The sequence below is a fragment of the Euprymna scolopes genome, chromosome 42, assembly GCF_053919585.1.
Source record: "Euprymna scolopes isolate OS-2025 chromosome 42, ASM5391958v1, whole genome shotgun sequence".
Lineage (NCBI taxonomy): Eukaryota > Metazoa > Mollusca > Cephalopoda > Sepiida > Sepiolidae > Euprymna > Euprymna scolopes.
This window is the reverse complement of record NC_136523.1, coordinates 40,023,683-40,045,663: the sequence shown is the minus strand read 5'-3', so window position 1 is coordinate 40,045,663 and position 21,981 is coordinate 40,023,683. Positions and strand designations below refer to the sequence as shown.

Sequence of the window (21,981 nt, the reverse complement as noted above, 5' to 3'; positions counted from 1 at the left end):
ACACACACAGACAATTTCACTTTTATATATAGATTTCATAATAAATATATGTTTATGAAATTATAAAAATACAATTTTTTTTATTTTAAGAATGAAAGTCATTTCATTTGAGTTTATACAATAGATATATTTTTAAAAGTTACCTCGCGTTTGATTTTCGTAGACCAAAATGGATGTGTTGGTGGAGGAGTTTGGTAGAGTTTTCAAAGGTCAAATCGTTGAACTTTCCTGAATCCAACATGTGGTCACATTTCGTAACAACTTAGGACAGTCAGTGTATCTTTAATAGTATGTGACTACACCCTCCGCTCGATAATAGGTTTCGACCGGGCAAGGCCGGGTATATGAAGCTTATATGATACTAGCCTGGTTGGTTGGTTTTTGCTTTATGGCATATCAACCCTTTTCAGGTCATTTAATTTTAATAACATTTTGCATCAAAAGTCAACAGAAACAAAGTTTTTTTCCCCAGGTATCATGATTTTAAATTACTAACTACCACAATAGAAAACATGCAATTATACTTTTTATGGATAAAAATAGTAAAAAGATTGTTTTATTTCCGATGTCCGAAGAAAATTTTTTAGCAAAATTTCAATACTCATCATGTAGAAATCTTTTTTAATGCAATAAAAAAAAATAAAAAAAATAAAAAAAATAAAAAAAACAAAAAGAAAACAATGATAAAACGTATGTTGGACATCTCAAACTATTAAAAGTGACATCTCTTCTGGTTAGTTTTCCAAATTTCATGAAAAAATTGAGCGGGGGGGGGCCTTTACAAAATGTCACTGAAAATGCTGTTTTATGATGTTCGCATTTTTATTACTTTATTTGCTTAAAACTCTAAAAATATATAATGTACATTATTATTTATTAATTCATTTGAAAGTATATTCATTTCCAAACAAAATAGTAATATTTTGAAGACTTGAAGTACTTTGGTTTTTAAAATATGACTATTTTAGCAGAAACAAAGCATTTTATCGAGCCATGTGTATTGCCACTTTAATTTGACGTCAGACGCTCTTTTCAGTTCTCGCCATTCCTCTTAAGCCACAACCACATCGAAGCTTTCTCAGCTGTTGTTTGGATTTCTGTTACCAGCTTGCTGGTTTGAAACTGCGTGAACCCAAATCGACTTCTCAGTAGAAAAACAAAACCCTTCTTGATGAAACCTTAGGCTCCCACTCCAATATGATAAAACTCCATATCCTATCCATCTTTGTATTTTTTGATCAGATTTGCATACCGTTTTGTCTTTTCTTTCCTCGACAGCCGTGATGCTGACTTCCCTAATTATAGTCAACTCCATCAATACTGAACTACTTATCTTTGCTCCACATCATTATATCCGGATGTTGAGCCGTTGTTACCAGTGGGAACACTAGTGGTGAATCCAGATCAACTGCTAACTTGCACAAACCCTCTCATCTGCAACATCTTATTATAAATTTTCCTGTCTGTGGGTGTGTGTGTGTCACACGGTTTGTCTCAGCCTACAGGCAATTCACCAAGGCAAGTAAGGTACTGAAATGAAGCTTATGACCCAGTGGATGTTTTAGTGATATTTATATCCATGTTTGGTGTTTTTGGTGTATGGAAATGCAATAAAATAACGATTTACTAAACAACGTTTTATTTACTGGATATTTTCCCGGTATTCACCGGAAGTTATTATCTCCCTCAGTAAGTTCGATTTACTGTGTGTGTGTGTGTGTGTGTGTGTGTGTGTATGACGCGGTTTATCTCAGTCTACCGGCAACCCACTCAGGTAAGTAAGGTACCAAAATGAAGCGTATGACTTAGCGGATGTTTTAGTGATATTTATATCAATGTTTGGTTTATGGAAATGCAAAAAAATAAATAAATAAATAAAAATTGCGATTTACTAAATAAAGTTTGGGTTTGTATTACTGTACACAGATTCGAAAAAGTTGTCAAAAAAACAAATATATAACAAATAAATATTATCAAAGGCAAGATAAGTTACTTTTCTACCAAACTGGATATATTTTTCGTGTTTTTATTCAATGTAACATATTTATTCAGCTCGAAACCCATACAGTGTTTACCGATGTATTCGAAAATTCAAGATGGCATCTGACTTTCTTTAACACGGTAAGTTTGGGAAAAGGTGTTATGAATAAAAAACTGGATAAAATACTGTTAAAAACCCGCTCAATATATGTTACCGTGACATAGGTTGACATATATTCGGCGGGTTTTTAATAGTATTTTGTCTAGTTTTTTATTTATAACACTTTTAACCAAACTTACCGTATTAAAGAGGGAGTGAGGCGCCATCTTGAATTTTCGAATACATCGGTAAACACTGTATGTTTTTAGAGCTGAATAAACATGTTACATTGAATAAAAACAAAAAATATATCCAGTTTGGTAGAAAAGTAACTCATCTTGCCTTTGATAACATTTATTTGTTATATATTTGTTTTTTGACAACTTTTTCGAATCTATGTGTACAGTAATACAAACCCCAATATTTTATTTACTGGATATTTTTCCGGTATTCAGCAGAAGTTATTATCTCCTTTAGTAAGTTTGATTTACTTTCTCTGTGTGTGTGTGTGACACGGTTTATTTCTCTAACTTGCACAAACATTCTCATCTGCTGTCAATTTCCATTCTCTTTCTGTTCTTTACTGAGGAGTCACAGTTTTTAGTCCGACTCTGACTAGAGCTCCTAGCATTTTGTTTTTAGTATGATTGACTATTTCCAAAACCGTCATAAGCCTGGTAGTAATTGCAACATTTTTAGAAAAGGTATAAACAAAAAAAAAATAAATACTTACATCGGAGAGTTTGTTTCTTTAACTGCTCTTGACATTTGATTAAATTATCACCATATAATTTGCACAGTGGAACACAATGTTCTGGAAAAAGAATTTTACATCAAAATTCAAGATTAATATTAGTATCATCTTTTGCAAAAATCGATTTCATTCCTAAACTTTGTGTCACTTCGTACCGCACTTAGTTGACACTTGTCAACATTAATACTAGCTGATGCAATCATTATCCGACATATGACCCTCAATTAGGCAACATTTGTCAAATTGCCAGGTTGCAGGCTTTTACACCCGACACTGAGCGTAGCAGGGTTCAGCAGTTGTATGTAAAGTTGAGGAAGATTTAGCCCAGATCACACTAAAACATAGCGCAGAAGCAATTTTGCCATGTATTATATGTTCGCTGCGCCCAGTCATTCAAAATGTGCTTTTCAGTATATATTATTGTTAAATCTACTTTTGTCACTAGTCTATGATATAAACACACTGACAGCGAGTAAAACACAACACAGCTGATCTATAAAATAATATATTGTTTTTATTTCATACCAACAAACAGCTTGGAATTTAAAGTTATGACTGGTGTTTTGACATCTCTGAAGGTGCGTGAAGTTGGTGTGGATGTTGGCAGTAAAAAAATGTGTCAGCTTGCTCTCTCTTTGACTGCCTTGCTTTCTGTTTTTGAGGATTTGTATAAACATTCTTTTCTCATTGGAATGTTTAATATTTCCCACTGTCTATATGCTGACTGATATCCTCTCACATATTTCAGGGTCAAATTATACATTCCAATAGACAATAATGGAAAGCCTCGCATTCCTCACACGTTCACTTCATTGGTTGTCCTGTTAGTAATACGACATAAATCATTTTGATGACTAAAGTTAAGTAATGTTGAGCCTGGCCAATACCAAATGGGTGATAATTTAGGAATTCTATGTGCTGTATGTATTCAGATTTACATATTCAGATGTGTATAATACCTCGGGGGGGGGGGGGGGGGGGGGAGAACATCTTTTCGAGAAGATTCCATTAACAGTTTTGTAGAGAACACAACACATACATTGGAAGCAAAATAGAAAATTTTCAACTGTTCAGTTGATTTGCTTGGCGAGTTTCTCACTTGCTGTCCCTAACCAAGGCAAACAAATGTACTTCAGACATTTAACCACCGTACTGATTTTTATTTGGAAAAATTCATTTATTTTCGTTTTGATGACTGCCCTAATCGTATCGAGAGGGTATCCAATCGTTTTCAATTGTTTATCCAGTTTTGCTTTTGAGCAGGTCATAAAGGCTAATAACATTACACCTCTTGTCGTTCGAGGTTTTGATGTTTGGCAAAAGTGATTCGTTGTCATTTGCTTTGGGGGAATCCGTTTTGCCCATCTTAAGTTTGAAAACATTTTCTAGCTGGTCCGAAACCACATACATGATGCTCGCTCTGCGCCAATTCTTATATACGTCAATATCGAGCTTCAACAAATACAAACATTATAAAATTCGTAGATGCCTGGAAAGGGAAGAGTAAAAACGTCGCAATGTTTGAGAAAATTTCATCCATTCTTGAGGTTTGCGATGAAGATAAGCTGCTTCCACAATTTGCAAAAAAAAAATGAAATTTTATACCATTTGACTTGAAAATCAATTTAGACGATTTTTTTTTTTTTTACTCATGTTCACAAAGCAGATCGACACTTGGCATTTTCTAGCTGGTCCAAAACCACATACATGATGCTCGCTCTGCGCCAATTCTTATATACGGCATAGTCACGTTGACACACCGGTTCTCGTCAGATCATGGAAGTTAAGCAACGTTGAGCCTGGCTAATACCAGATGGGTGACCATTTGAGAATTCCAGGCATTGCATGTTCTCTCCGCTTATTTCGGCATTGTTTTCAGTCGTCCTAAACCTCCACTAGCCACGAGTCTTTAACAATGCCAACTCAGGAGAGGTGTGGTTGCAGATTACACAACTCTTGCTACAAAAAATTCACATGCAGGCACCCTTATAGTGAGTATCCATGGTCTGTTAAGTCATCCTGAAGGAAGTCACCATGTACTCTTTAGTCAGTACCAGATGGGTGACCAATTGGGAATACTAGGCATTCAAGTAAGCAGTTATGATGAATGCCCTTGCCTTGGACAGTTCCAGGTCACCCTTGGGCAAGGAGTAGCACCTGTTAGGCTCTCTCTGATATTCTGGAGGGTTACGGTGCATGGGGTACATGGAACTCCTCAGCTATGGCGAAGGCAATGCATCCAAGAGAAGGAAGCTAATAAAAAATCAAACTGGATAGAAAGAGTCCATTAACAATTGTAAGGCAATCGTCTGATGACAGTGTCACAAATAAAATATTGACTTCCAATGTGTCATAAGCCAGCACGGAAGTAGCAAAGCTCAGAAAACTGTCATGAAAATATTCAGGTCAGTGCGCAATCTGGCTGAATGCCTACCTAGAGACTACTTGAATGCCACCTGGAAGCAACTTGAATGCCCACCTGGAAGCAACTTGAATGCCCACCTGGAGGCAACTTGAATGCCCACCTGGAGGCAACTTGAATGCCCACCTGGAGGCAACTTGAATGCCCACCTGGAGGCAACTTGAATGCCCACCTGGAGGCAACTTGAATGCCCACCTGGAAGCAACTTGAATGCCACCTAGAGGCAACTTGAATGCCCACCTGGAGGCAACTTGAATGCCCACCTGGAGGCAACTTGAACGCCCACCTGGAGGCAACTCAAATGCCCACTAAACACTATCCTTGATTGTCTAAGGTCTCTCTCTACAAGGGTTCGTCAGGACAACCTGGCTTGAGGATATTTTCCCTACAAGTAAACCCTGACTAAATATTCAAAATCACATAATATTTTCAGCCCAAATAGGATCTCTTCAGTGTGGCTAACCAACATTGGCTTTTACAAGGAATGTTGCACCTTCTCCAAGTGATGTTACCTTGAGTAACAGAACGAAGCTGGACACTCCACCAGACTAGATGAATTATGTAGTAAATATCTCCACTGAAACATCTGTAAAAAGTCAAATATCAAATGTAGCAGTAAGAAAAGATAACGAAATACCAAAACCTTATGTACGAGATGAAAAGAAAAACAGGAATCTTAGGAAGATCCCCATCATTCCAGTAATTATAGGAGCAACCAGACTCATGAAAAATAATTCCAAAAACTACCTGTCGAATATACCCGGTGAACCAAGTGCAAATCAAACACAAACAATTGCACTCAAAGGAACAGTTAGAATCAAAAAAAGATCTCTCGGTTGGAGTGACTGAAATTGTGGGTGAATGTCTAGTATCTGGTAGGATGCCCCATCCCCTTAAAGGATAAGAACACTAAAACACAAAAAAGTGAATTTGAATTCCTGCTAGGCACTATCCTCGAGCATCTAAAGCCTCTCTGTACAGGTTTTTTTTTTTTTTTTTTACCTAACAAGTAAACTAAATGTTCAAAAACACATAATATTCATCCTTTGTTACTCTGAAATCTGATTCACTAACTCCTCTCGGATTTGTCATAATTGCTGTTATTGAATTAGCCACTTACAAAACCAAAAAACAAACAACATGAACTTGACTATAACAACTGTGCATAACTGACCTTTAGGTAGACCCAGCTGCTGCATTTCATTCGACAGAGTATCACTGTCCAAATCATGTTTGGCAGCACTCGTGATGATAAACGTCAGAGCAACAATGCTCGCCTTGATATCACCAATATCTGCAGAAAGAAAAAAATTTTGTTAAAAACAGCCTATCCTGCCTTGACAGAGTACAAAATAGACTTCGTGGCTTAGTGGGGGATGCCCTTTTCTCTACCCTGCAACCTCTCTCCCACAGAAGAGACGTTGCGAGCCTATCCTTGTTTTATCGTTATTTCCATGGCAGGTGCTCGTCTGAACTCCAATCTCTGGTCCCCCCCCCTCGCCAATCTTTCACGAAAAACACCCGTCTAGCCGAATCCACTGTGAAAAATTTCCCCCCACTCTTTATCTGTGCCTAAATCAAAACGTGGATTCCATGAACAAAGCTTCTTTCTTAGAACTGCACGCCTGTGGAACTCTGTTCCGTCTGCCTGCTTCCCACTTGACTACAACTTGGATGTGTTCAAGTCCAACATTAACAAATTCCTAATGAACCGCCCCCCCCCCTTAAGTAAACACTTCATCAAATCTCCACACTAACGTAATGTACTTGCAATAACCCTTATCCCTGAGTGGCTTCCGGGCCTTGATAAGTGGTGATCACTGTGTAAAAAATAAAAAAATTAAAAATTAAAAAAATAAAAAATTCCAAATTTTTGAGATAAGGATTGATAATTTGTTATTTATACGGTCTTCATTTCGAGTATTATTCTCATGTTTCGGCCAATGTGACCTTCTTCAGGTTTATCTTGGAAATCTGTATAGAATTTTGGAGCAGAACCATGTATTTAAACCATGTGTTCAAACCACAGGGATAGCATGCTCTTGTTCTGTCAGCCATGACATTCTTGTTGTGGCGGTGTAGAAGAACTGATCAGGAGGGAATTCAGAAATTCTCTAAATCTCGTCTCATCATCCGGGTCGATCACTCTTAGTTTTAAAACTAGTGCAGAAACATATCTGTAATTTGACTGACCCTACACTTTCTCCTTCACTACAACTGCAAATCTCTCAAAGACGTGAAGTTGCTAGTCTCAGTCTTTTCTACGGATACTATTATGACACGTGTTCCTCAGAATTGTCTGATCTTTTTCCTGCTTCCTTTGTTCCAGCTCGTTTGACTCGTTGGTCTACTGGTCTTCATTATATCACTGTTTTAATACTTCATTGTAATGCAGTTTCTCATTCCAGTGGCTTCTTTCCAAAGGCTGCAAGGTTGTGGAGCTCTCTTGCTGATAACCGTTTCCTTTCGACCTACAGTCTTGGTCTTTTCAAGACTAAGGTCAATAGGCATCTCCTGCCTTTGCAATAATCAGCTTTCGTTCTTATTAGCTCCGTAAATCATGTGGTTTTGTGTCTTGTCTCGAGTGATTTCCATAAAAAAATTTAAGTTTAAGATTCGTTTAAACCAAATATAGTGACATACCTAACCTGAAATAAATAGAGACTGTAAAACAATAATAAAAATAACAATAAAAATAATTATAATAATAAATAATAATAAATAATAATAACAATAATAAAAATGATAATAAAAATAATAAAAATAACAATAAAAATAATAAATAATAAAAATAATAACAAAAATAACAATAAAAATAATTATAATAATAAATAATAATAATAATAATAAAAATAACAAAAAATAATAAAAACAATAATAATAATAAAATAATACTAGTAATAATAACATAAAAATAAAAACAATAAAAATAATAAAAAATAATAACAATAATAAAAAACAATAAAATGATAATAAAAACAATAAAAATAAAAACAATAATAAAAATAATAATGACAATAAAAATAATAAAAATAATAATAATAACAATAAAAACAATAAAATAATAATAATAATAAAAACAATAATAAAAATAATAATAGTGATGATGAGGAATAGAAAAAAAAATTAGTTTACCAAATTTTGCATCCGCCGTAATTTTTTGGACCTTTTCATACTGGAAAAAGAAAAAACGAAAAATACATATTTGATTAAAAAGAATCAATTAAAAAGCACAAACTTTGGCACTTGTGCACTATTGCGAAGATACTTTTTTAAAATTTTCCATGGGGACATTTGGAGAGTGTGCACCAGTACATTCTGTTTATAATTTATCATAGTTTAATTCAATAAATGTGTAACAAAAACTTTCAAAAAAATAATAAACATGCATTTGAAAAATTCAAAATTTAGGCTGTTACGAAAAACAAATTTTCTTTGTAATCTCTAATTTGTGTTAAAAAAAAAAAATGTATTTCGTGTCATTATAATTTTCTTAAATCTATTTAACAAAAAAAATTTTTAAAGAAAAATAAAAAAAAAAAACTGTTTATGAGATTTTCAGACTGGTCCTGAAATTGTGTTTGCCTGCCCTTGCTTTGCACTCTCCAAATCTCCTAATTGAAAACTAAAAAAATTGTACCTTCACACTAGCTCACAAATGCCTAAACCTCCACCAAAGTCCAACAATGACCTCCACTCACCTAACGAATCCACACCTAAAGATTTCATGAATAAATCTTTAAAAATTTTCTTCCAAATTTTCAATCAAAAACGAAGAGTCTATAAAAAGTGTATATATTTTGTTCACTGTTTTTAATTTTGTGCATATTTTTGGAGAGAGGGGGGTGCATTTTACAGTGAAGTCAAAAATGAAAAAAAAAAAAATGCAACAAATTATTGGAATTTTATTCTTGCTTAATCTTTCTTCCTCTCTTTTTCCATTTCCTACTTTTCTATCTATTTCTGATGATGATTGTTGTATCACGTGACTGAATTGTACTTGCTGATTGGTTTGGGAAGATCCCGCTTGTTTTTTGTTTTTTTAAAGTTTTTGTTATTTTGCCAGTGGAAGATTCGGTGTCCGATGGTGCAGACGTGTGAACTTTTTCTTATAGACGGTCATTTCTTGCTTCTTTCTTGTTTTTATTGTTCCATATTTTTTTTATTTTTTTTTTTAAGTACGTTGATAACCATCGTTGGACATAGCAGCAAATTTTCCGCATAAAATAAATGTTACCTAAGGCAAGATAAGTTACTCTTCTACCTACTTGGATAAGTTTTTTGTTGTAAACCGGTTTTTACCGAAAAAAAAAAAAAAATTGTATCAAAACATAAAAAAGAATTGGTACTGGTCGCGATTAGAGTTCCCTGCCGAACACCCTAAAAAAACACTGACTTCTCCCTTAGTTGCCATAGTAACTAAACGATCATGAATTTTTATCGACTTTGTTTTACTGTTTATGAATATTGAAATAAAAGACATTACTACACATTTATTAATAATATCTCACTTTTAATCACTTTTATCGACTTTTTTTTACTGTTTATGTGTCACTTTTATCGACTTTTTCTTTTCTTTTTTAAATAGCATTTTCTTTTTTAAATGACGACGTTTTTACTGTTTATGAATATTAAAAGAAAAATAATTACTAAACATTTATTAATAAAAAAATGGGTGCTAGTGCACTTATGATCCGCGCTATATTTTAAATCGTATTTCTAAGCTTAATTAAAGTTTAATGTTTTTTTATTCAATTGTAAGGTTAAAGTAGAGAATAGGTACAAAACACCCTCCCCATGTTAAGAATGGCTTTTTAAATAATAACGTTATTTCAGCACGGATCAATAAGTGCACTAGTACAATATAAAAAAAAGTGAGACATAAACAGTAAAACGTAGTCATTTAAAAAAGAAAATGCTATTTAAAAAAGAAAAGAAAAAGTCGATAAAAGTTACACATAAACAGTAAAACAGTAAAAAAAAAAGTCGATAAAAGTGATTAAAAGTGAGACATTATTAATAAATGTGTAGTAATGTCTTTTATTTCAATATTCATATATAGTAAAACAAAGTCGATAAAAATTCATGATCGTTTAGTTACTATGGCAACTAAGGGAGAAGTCAATGTTTTTTTAGGGTGTTCGGCAGGGAACTCTAATCGCGACCAGTACCAAAGAATTTTTTTAAAAATGTCATCAGGTAACCCCATGAGGTCTCAAGAATTGTTCAAAAGTCGAAAATTAAGGAGAAATACAGCTGATAAGCCGTACAGTTCGGTTGACCATAAAATTTTCGCCACATCGATGACAGTTATTAGCTGTGTTTCCTTTTAATTTTCAATTGTTGAGTGATGTTATTGATTTTATTCTTAATTTTTTATTTCTATATTTATTAATTGTAAAGGTTCAAGGGAAATAACTTTGAAACTATTTAAGGAGTTATTTCCCTTGCTGTTTTTTTTTTGTTTTTTTTGACGGAAAGTATGTTTTGTGTTTTTTAATTTCAAATATCTGCTAATATCTGCACTGAGGACGTGAATAAAAAGACGCCTATGAAAGCGAACGTCGATGCGAGATTTTTTTTTGTTAGTTTATTTTGAAATTTGAATTTTCAGTGAATGAAATCGCTATCATCCAAAAATTAAAGGCATTTGAACAATTTTTTTTTAATGTTCAGAACGGAAAATAAAAACAAGTGATTTTCCATAAATTTGTATTTACAATAATAAATCTTAGTTGAAAAATCGGTACTTGTACAGTTTAGTCAAGACATTAAAAAATGAAAATATCGAAAAAAGTTATATTTCATGTATCCGTTATGAAACGAAGTTCTCCGGAAAAAAAATTTCACTTAATTTCATCAAGTAGTTTTTTTTTTTACAGCGAAAAAACAATTTGTTACGATACCGAGCAAAAGGTTCGATTTTTAGGAAGAAAAGCTAGAATTAAAGATGGGGAGGGCGTGTCGGCGCTTTACATTGAGTTATCTCCCCGTGGCATGTTGTTCGTCTTCAGCAAATTTCATAATGGCTGACTTTAACGCGTCTCATAAGAACGTGTTTTTCCGCTGTAAAAAAAAAAATTACTCAATCAAATTAAATTAAATTTTTTTTCGGAGATCTTCAGTCCAAAACAGATATGTACAATATAACTTTTTTTCGATCTTTTCATTTTTTAATGTCTTGACTAAACTGTACGAGTGCCAAAAAATCAAAACTTCAATACAATGATCTAATGTGCATGATGACCGTGTTCCATAATATATTTCAAGTAGGTGTTTCAAGGGATTTGAAAAACCTGATATTTGACAAAGAGGACAATTAGATCCTTGTGTAGAAGTTTTTACTATTTCAATATACAGGGTGTCCAAAAATTCACTGAAGGATTTTGAACATAAATAGATTTTTTTTTTTTTTTTTGATGATATCTTTCTGTAATTTTAATACAATCGAACTAAGACATCGAGAAATTTTTATTAAAAATGCAAAAATCGAAACAATCTTTATTTATGAAAAACAATGTCTTAAATATTGCGGCCATTTTCAGCTTCTCGTATTTGTGCTCTTTCCAAAACGTTATTCATGACAAATTGCAGAATCCTTGCGATTTAACTCCCTTATTTCATTGCTGATGTTTTTCCTTCAATTCTTGCAGGGTTTCGAGTTTGTTAACAGACTCTTTCTTTAAGATATCCCCACAAGAAAAAGTCAGGGTTAGTTAAGTTTGGGGAACATGATAGCCGTTTGACATTGCCATAGAAAGAAATAATGTTGTCTAATTTTAACACGAACACGCTTTATGAGGACAATAGGTTATGCAGTTTCTCAACCACAGAAAAGGCTCTAAACAAGTGGTATTTGTTTAGTTTACTTGATGCGAGGCACGCTGATCTAATCATTTCGCATACACAGAGCTTACAAATATAGATTAAAAATAAGCTTATCTTTAACGCGCTATTTAGTAACACATTCTTTGCAGTTATAGCTCACATAGTCATGATGCATACTTCTATAATTGCTTATCATTTTTTTTAAACTATATCCATGTATATATCTTGATTATTATCACCATGCAAGGCTGCAGTTGTGTTGTAATAATTCGATGGTTAAACTTCGATAGCACAAATTATATATATATGTATATTGTCGGGATTATTTTACCAACAAGAAGAAGGGGTGTAAGAAAAGGCAGTAAGGGCTTGCAACGAAATGGTGACGTTGCTTACAAGCAGTCTTTTCTTTCCTTGTAAAGGTAATAATTAACAGGTAACGTTTGCCGAACAACAGTAACGAGGTAATCAGTCTAAGAGACGCTAGGTAACTAGCTTCTTAACTAATCACTAACCTGTAGTGAGACAACTCCTTTTATACATACTAACTCTCAGTGGCAAGAATTCCAACATGATTTCCAACGAGATTAGAATGTCTATTTAACTTAGTAGGAAATAGACACCCAGTTTCTCAGTAACGGCAAACAGCAATTCAGTGTCTTTTCTTCCCTCCGACCCATTCCCGGCAAGTCAAATCAATTTCAATTCTTACAATATATATATGTGTATACACACACACATATATATATATATATATATATATATATATTACCTTGTGAGATGCAGAAAATTATATCTGTCCTCAGAAGGACTGTCTATATAATATATATTGTTTTTAACTCACACATGTCGTGCTATTACATTGGTTTTCTATTGTTTTAACATGTCTTAACTTCGTAATTACGAGCATGATAGAGCGGCTGCCTCGTCATTTCCCATCATCGAATAAGATTGTGTGCCTGAGAAGCTTCATGGTGACTCTCACCGTATGCACCGTTGTTCAATGCTATACTTAGCCATAATTTCTAAAATATTATCTGTAAAATATCTGAAAGAGAAAAAAATAGAAAATCATTAATGGCAAAATGATAAAGATTTTCAACCCTTTAGTGACTTTTTGGACACCATGTATAATAGACTTTAGTCCGTTAAAAAAAATGATTAAATTTGTGCTCGTTTTTGCATTAAATACTAATCCTACTATTAATCAATAACTGTACATCAAATGGACACCATAATACTTAGTCCGCTGCGCCTTATCATAACAAAGAACTATACAAAAATTTCAGCCAGATCAGTCCAGAAGAACAGAAGTTGAATGGACAGACAAACCAAAAGAAATATTTTATATACGTCTCTCTTTCGGTCTCTGTCTTTCTCTGTACATATATATATATATATATATATATATAATTTTTTTTTTACATGGAATTCACCACTTATCAAAGCCCAATGGCCACTCGAGGATAAGGGTTATTGTGTGTACAGTAATCAATGGGATAGTGTAGCAATAGTATTAGAGAATTGGTAATGTGTCATTACTTAGAGGGGCAGTTCATCAGGAATTTGTTTGTGTTGGACTTGAAGACATCCAGGTTGAAGTCGGGAGGGAAACAGGCAAGTTGAACAGAGTTCCACAGGCGTGCAGTTCTAAGAAAGAAGCTTTGTTCATGGAATCTACGTTTTGATTTAGGCACAGATAAGGAGTGGGGAAAATTATTGACGGTGGTTTCAGCTAGTCGGGTGTTTTTTTTAAAAAGATTGGCGAGGGGGGGGGGAACAGAGAATGGAGCTCAGACGAGCACTTGCCATGGAAATAACAATAGAACAACAACAGGCTCGCTACGTCTCTTCTGTGGGAAAGATATATATATGATGATGATTGTGACGTCTTGTCAGATGAGTGCCACCCTCCCAGTCACTGAGTGTCCATATGCCCGAAGATGACTTTTCAGTCCTGCCATCGACTTGCATACCCTAAAGCAGACATGATATCGATGGCAGCAATTGGTTTGGATGAAACCAACAGCAACGGGACTTTTATCATTTTCCCTTTTTTGTTTTATTTACTTCAGTCGAAGTTCTCAGAAATCAAGGGGCCCACAACCTGGGGCTAACACTTGAACTCTATCATTGTGCACTTTCACGTGATTAACAAGACCCACCCTGGACAACAGAGCCCGGTCACACACCTCACAGATCCAAAGATCTCCATGATTGAGCTTCATTTGGTCTATCTTGGCTGCTTCAAAGTGTTCTGCACCCCTGTATATCAGTGCCCTTCACTGCTTGTGATCAGATGTTAGGGACTCCCAATTGTCAACATGGACATGAAAGCTAACCAACCTCTCCTTGATGCTATCACGAAAACGTTTTTTGGACTTGTGTTGGGGTCTTTTGCCAAGAAGGAGCTCACCATGAAACAACTCTTTTGGGAGTCGATAGTCATCAAGCCCGACAAGATGATCCGCCCAATGCATCTGGTTCTTTATAACTAGTAGCAATGTTTATATATATATATATGCTTGCAGGGAAACCCAGCATTGCCCGAGGTTGAATGAGGATTAACGAATGTCCCACACTTTCGATATTTTTTATTGTTATCAAAATCGGTAAAATTGTCCATTTGTCATGCAAATCAATTGATACCTGCTTTAGTCGGGAACACACCACTGTGCACCGGAAGGAAGCTTCACATAACTTCCTGCAATGGCTTAGTTCACAATACATTGTAGTCTACATTGCACTGTAGAGAACCTACTGTTGATTTTATAAAATTATTTTTATATATAATTGCTTGCATTAAAGTTTAAAATGCAAAAGTCAAGTATCAAAATTTGAACAGGTTTCAAGGCGTTTTTAGCTATATTTAGCATATTCTGGTGGTGTCGTCAAGTACAAGTCGAACCTAAGTGGACATTTAGGAGAAATCTGGTTTGTAATATGCACAATTACCGACCTCCAGTTCATACGATGCACGAGCACCAGGATGGTTAAGTAAGCAGTCTTATAACTCACTTCCCTTTTTTGTCCTTTAGACCTCATATTCAATGAGCAATAGATTTCTGACAAAGGGAGGAGAATTGCTGTTTTCTAGATTGGAATCTATCCATCTTATACATATCGTTGGCTAGTTTTTGAACTTGAAATGGTATATATATATATATATATATATATATATATATATATTTATTTATTTCCTTATATCAAGTGGCTTCTTGCCTGGTCTGGAGCGATTTGCATAAAAAAAAATCTGTGACACTGACTATGGCAACCTTAAATGATAAGCAAATGCATATTTTCAGAAACTATAAACAGATAAGATGGGCAAATAAAAAAAAAGAGGAGGAGAAAGAGAAAAGGTCATGGCAAATAGAGACCATCTTTCACATGGAAACTTACGTCAATCTCGGAACCGAGGATATTTTGGATCACTTGAGAGCAGAGGAGACGCATCTTCACTGATGTCTAAAAAAAAAAAAAAATAAATAAAAATAAATTATTTTTTTTGATAAAAAAATAACGTGTTGACATTTTTTTTTGTTTCTTTAAAAAAAGAAAAAAAAACAGTAAGAACAACAAACATCGAGGAAAGTGGGCTCTCTCTACCATGCCACAAAGTTACTTACGCCTGGGAGTATCCTATACCTCTACAAGGTCACTATTGACCCATGTATAGAGTATTGTTGCAATATTTGGGCTGGAGTACCTACTACTAGTCTCTAACTCCTGGACAGGGTTCAAAAGAGAGTCGCTAACATAATCAGTCCTGAACTGTCAGCCTCTGTCCCATTAATGAAATGTTGCATCCCTCTGCCTATTTTACAAGTATTTTAATGGTGGATGCTCTGACGAACTACAAACCCTTGTATCCCCCTCGACATAAATACCCCCGACAAATAGCAAAATCTCACCCCTACACAGTAGAGATTCCCCAGATACCAGAAAGCCTTCTATTCTAATAGTTTATTCCCAGAACTACTAGGCTTTGGAATTCGCATCCAAGTTCCTGTTTCCCCAAACTGTACTGACATGCAGAAATCCAAGTGTAATGTGAACAGATATCTTGCTGCTCAACTCCCTAAATAGTGTCCCTGCAATTATGCCCCAGATAGTAGCTCCTACAGCAAAGTGGCACTATGCTTTGTTTGAGGTGAAATGCAATAAAACAAATTTTAATTTTTAAACTGGACCACCAGGGCTTGCTTGCTTGCTTTCTTGCTTAAACAGGGCTCTACGGACAAATTTATCTTCAGTTGACTTTTGACAACTAAATTTTCGTTTACTAGCAAAATAGAAAAGTTACTAGCCAAACCTACATGATTTTTAGAATATGACATCTTCGTTCTGTGACGAGTATGTACATCATAAAGATTTTTCTGTGTTTTTTTTTTTATAAGTGTAATTCTAAATATACGACAAATTCTATGTTGATACTTATAATTTCTTCAGATATTTTTTTAAACAGCCTTTGTTAAAAAAAAAAAAAAAAAAAATATATTGTTCCATTAAACTTTTTCTAATCAAGCCAATGATGAAGGTTTGCATACTGGATTTCTCTCTTTTTAATATTAGGTCCCATCATGGCCTACTATAATAATACAGCCGTATATGTCACATTGAGAGGCAATTTTCTAAGCGGCCATTGAAACAAAGACAAAGGGAGGTAACTCAGAAATTGATTTCTATTCAAACATTATTTCAGATGTTAATGCTTAGATAATTAAATAATTATTTCAGGTTTTAATATTTGAAATAATGCTTAAATGAATTCTACTTACATATTTTACTGTTATCCCGTCCAAAGTAAAATGTTTCCATTAATTAGATGCATTTTTCCATTTTATTTCTTTATAATACACAACAAAACAAAAACAAATTCATTTTGAGTTGTCTCCCCTGACCTTCCCAATAATCTTTTGTTTATAAATATGACAAAAAATGTTGCTTTGACTACAACAGGTTATTTGTTATTTAAAGATTTTATTAGAATATCTTTTTTTTTTTTTAAGAATATCAAGATATTTACAAAACACATGAATATAAAGATTTGAAAGGAAGTAAATTGTTTTTCACTCTGTTACAAAATTATCAAATCATTAACTGCTATCTTTCTTACAAGAGGAATTTTAAAGTATCTTTACAAAGCACAAGAAATTCAATAAAAATTGTAAATAAAGGTAAATGTTCAACAGTAAATTTCACTTTTATTTTGATCGTTGCCGCTTTTTAAAAATATTTTAATGAATCCTTTCTAATTTCATCTGAAGAAAGTTTTTGCTTGTTGTTATAGAATATATTTATAACAATTTTTGTTGCAAATTTATGTACTTTTTCAATGTGTTTCTCACGTGTAAATACATACTTTTGCGAATAAGTTTTTAAAATTATTTCTGCAGACTTCCTATTTGCAGACTGACCATGTTTTTCAACGAATTGAGAAGAAAACTCCAAAATTGCAAAGCAAGAACAAATAAATTCAGCAATCTGAGTGGATGGAATTGTCAAACCTCTTCGAGATAATAAATTAAGATAATGATTCTCAGTGATCTCCGTATCATTGTCAACCATAAAAGTAGAACAAATATCACAGTTAAAGCGTTTCAAAAATTTTTTTACAACATAACCAGCAATTGAATATGCTACCTCTTTGCTGTCAGGTGATAAACATAGTTCATTTATTTCTGACTCATGTTTGGACAGAATATCCAGAAGATTATAATTTTCATTCTTTAACAATGGATTGAGGTTTTCCTGCTAAATGTTAATATTTTCTTTTAAAAGGGATCTACAGATTAAAATCTTTTCACTGCTATAAATCTCCCTCCGCTCATTAGAAATGTTTGGTAAAAGTTGATTTTATCATCACTTGCAGTAGCAGCATTATTCAAAAAATTAGGGGTAAATCTTTGATTAGAATTGGCTATAATCCACCAGCACCATATCAATTTAAGAAAATGTGCAATGTCAGTCCGTTCTGGAAAGTAGCTTTTACAAGCAGCAATTGTTGCCTCATGGAATACAGCAATAGCCAAATTGACACTTTGCTTATTGTCATCGGGATGTAATGCCTTGAAAGTTAGTTTTGGTGCTTTTCGTAACGTAGCATCCAAAACCCTGTCCTTGTCATATATTTTATGTATATCAGACCAAGATAAAACTCCTGACTGGGAACACAAATGAAGGTCCAAAATATTGAAATCGAAAGAAGGAAACACAAACTTTTGTTTAGTAAACTGTTTCGAATATTCTTCAACAAATGAACAGTGTCAAAAAAGAAAAAAAAAAGTTTCGAGAATCTGGATAATTAATAAAATGTTTTTTATCTCCTTCAAATTTGTTTAATAAAATTTTAAAGGCATTTACATTTGCAGAATGGTTGTCTGCAACTACAGTCCTTATATTAAATCCTGCATTTAAAAGTTGTACAATGCATGCAATTATCTCCTGAGAGAGCCAGTCACCAGTAACAGTCACTTCAGGACAGACTTTAACTACAGTTGGCACTGTCTCCTTCAACCCTGAAATCATAAATATGATACTTTTATATAAGTTGCCAATTTCATACTTCCCACGATGAAACTGAGTTCCCTTTTGAAGGTACATTTCATCCAACATCAAGATACAATCCTGAGAAAGTTTACCTTTTCCCAAGAGAGATTTTACAGCAGTTATAGATTCTACATCACCTTTTTGTATTTTTTCTAATGAAGAAAATGAAGGAAATGGTAATTGCTCAACCAGTAGTTTATATGCTTAAGGAGAAGTATAGCGCAATAATAAAGAGAATCTGATTTGTTCAACAGAAAATAAAGGGCGACCCTTAGGTTTAAAATGTTGAAATTTGTATAGTTCTTTTAGAATGGAATTTGGAGGTTCTGCTACAATGTTTTGAATATAAGAGGGGAAATTTTCGAACATGCTATACCTTGTAAGTTTTGCATTGTGACCCTTCACAAACCAATGTGGTAATGGTATTGAATTTCCATAATACTGAAGTTGAACGTGTAAATTGTTGTCAATCTGAATGCACTCTTTCAGTAATGGAAAATTTGTCTCAAAATCTATCCAGAAAATCCATACATATTTTTCAAAACTGAAACCAGTGGGGCAAAACCATGTTTCTTCCAAATCTTCGAAACTCATAATAATATCTGCTGAAAGAAAATTTGGTAGTTTACCATCTTGGTAATTTCGATCCTTTGGGGCTTTTCTCATTGTGTTTGATGTAGGTAGAAGAGATGGCTTAATATTCACTAACGGTGAATGAATTGTTCGTATTGGATGTAGGGACCAATTTAACTTATTTCTTTTTCCTTTTAAAATAAATTTTTCCTCAAAATGTTTTATACATAAAACTGAATTTTTTGTTGCAATCTAATCAGCACGATTTACAAATTTTGTCCATTTTTCAAACAGGTCGGGTTTGCCATGTGGAAAATAGAAAGTTGATAGATTTTCGTGGTTTTTATAACCAGTTTTGCAGCCAAATGCAACGCATTTGTTCACCATTTTGTTAAGCAAATCATAACAAAACTTAAACAATATTTTAAAAAAGATAATATATTTTTTTTACAATATTTAACACGGGTAGAAAAATTCAACAAGTAGAGATCGCAAAAATGGTTGTAGGCATAAAGATCGCTTATGTCTTTGAAAAAAAATCAAGGGAGGTTACTCTACTGTACTTTTGTTCTGTAAATTAACATGAATAAAAGCGGTGAAAAACATTTTATATGAATAAAAACATGTATTTTAAGAATGAAATAATATAAAAATATTTAAATAAAAGTTTATTATTCATTATTTCAAGAGTTAATATAAACTACTTTTGAGTTACTTCCCTTTGAAATTTTCAACGTTGTATGCGGCTCGAGCTAACACAGTTTTCCATAATAAAAACAATGGCCTCTTAGAAACGTGGCCTCTCATGTAACATACGGGGCCGTATGTATAGTAGGCCATGGTCCCATTTGACTGGGGACAGACTTCTCTTTGGGCTACTGCACTACCCGGAAAAAAAGCAATTTTCATTATTTCAGCTGTTTTGAAGACTTTCCAATCGGATTATATACATCGTCATGCTGGACTTATTTTGGAACCCATTCTCTCTAAAGAACTATTTTGCATTTCGGATCAACTTGAGAGGATTTTCATTCAAGCTGAAATATTATGTGCGGTTTGTTTTTATATTAGTTTCTTTTTTTTTTTTTACATATCCAATATTTTTTCATTTTTTTATTTGGCAATTTATAACTTAATGCCTTATCTAGCAAATTCTAGCATTGCTACAAATATAATTTGCTGATTTCTTTATGTCCTCTAATGAGAAGAATAAAAAGAATAGTATTCTTTGAAACTCCGCAGAATAAGGACTTTGTAAATTGTTTGGAGTATTCAGTCGAACAATAAATTTTGATTGTAAAGTTCAACTTACAGTTTTAATTTTTTTTCTCTTATAATAAGCTCTACTCTCTATTGCGTATTGAGCTTTTTTAATTCAGTTGGGATTAAATTATCAATATATAAATATTGGTATTTATATTAGTTTGAGGTTTACCATTATGTATATCAGGTAAACACTACATCCCTTTGTTTTCATTAATATATATATATATATATATATATATATATATATATATATATATATATACATATAGTGAATAAATGACAAAGTTAATGATGTTAACCATCTTATAATTTGTTCCTTTAATTCAGTTGACATTTACAATTCTTGACAATATCTGTTTCGTAGCGCAAAATCAATCACTTCATAAATATGGCGTAATGGAAACATTAAAGGTATTTGCAGCTTCTCTTCAAATTTTCGGATTTTAAATCATGTCAAATCAATATTATTAGTTATAAGATGGCCAACATCATGAACTTTGGAATATAGACTTTTGTCATTTATTCACTATATTGCTCTGTAATTACATTGAGCTTCTTAAATAAGGATTGGTATAAAAGAAAATATATTTCCACCCTATATATATAAGAGGAAGAGATAGTTTGCTTGAAGCATTGCTGGTAAACAAATATACGAGAGTATATATAAAGAGAGCCTAGAGCAATGCAGAAAAACCGGTAACATGAAATGAACAAAAACTATCAACTTAATGGTGGCAAGTTCAAACTCTGGTTCGGGATGGGTGCCAGTCTAGCCGCACTGAAGAGCTGTGATACAGCGAAACAGTCTGACGATGACTACTATGTATATATCACTAGCAGGACCTGTGGAAATTCCACAGGAGACTCATTTATATGTAATATATTGATATTGGCATTCTGTAGATGTTCAGCGTAAATAGACACTCTGATATTATTGCAGCTCTTTTATTAAAACTGCAAAAGAAGTTATCTAAGCTAGCAGGGACGCCCAGCATAGCCTGGTCATAACGTATGCTTAAATATATTTTAATTCTTGCAGATTTCGTATATATTATTATAGAGTTAATGTTCTATCGTTTTTTATATATTATAAAGTTGCAATTTCAAAAATAAAAAAAAAATATATCCATATGACTTGGGTTCATCAGTTTGAATCGAAACCGAAACCAAAATAAACAAATATAAATATATATATATATATATATATATATATATATAAAATACAAAGCTGAACGTCTGTGTGTGTCTGGTCACGAATGGCGCCTATAAGGTTGACTATTATAGAAAACTGATCACATATAATGATAGAAGATGTATCAAGACACAGGAATGGGTATATTTGATCTGGCATAATGATGATTCATTAAAATTCATTAAAATTGTGGGGTCTGGGGTCTACGTACATGCCTGGTCCACAAAGTATGGAAATAAAAAATGTAAAAATTAAAACAAAACGTTTATAAGTGTTTTTGATGTAGATGTACAAAAGAATACTTTGATAAGTAT

General features: G+C 33.3%; 1 protein-coding gene across 1 annotated transcript in view; it reads right to left on the bottom strand.

Moving 5' to 3' along the window:
* The window catches only part of LOC145267036 (COMM domain-containing protein 4-like), a 49,522-nt gene that overhangs the window by 12,639 nt on the left and 14,902 nt on the right, over positions 1 to 21,981 (bottom strand). Inside the window, exons 3-6 of the mRNA XM_080122978.1 lie at positions 15,487 to 15,552; positions 8,392 to 8,431; positions 6,431 to 6,550; positions 2,814 to 2,894 (exon numbers count right to left, since the gene is read on the bottom strand). Coding sequence (XP_079979104.1) covers positions 2,814 to 2,894; positions 6,431 to 6,550; positions 8,392 to 8,431; positions 15,487 to 15,552 — 307 coding nt within the window. The remainder of the gene's footprint in view (positions 1 to 2,813; positions 2,895 to 6,430; positions 6,551 to 8,391; positions 8,432 to 15,486; positions 15,553 to 21,981) is intronic.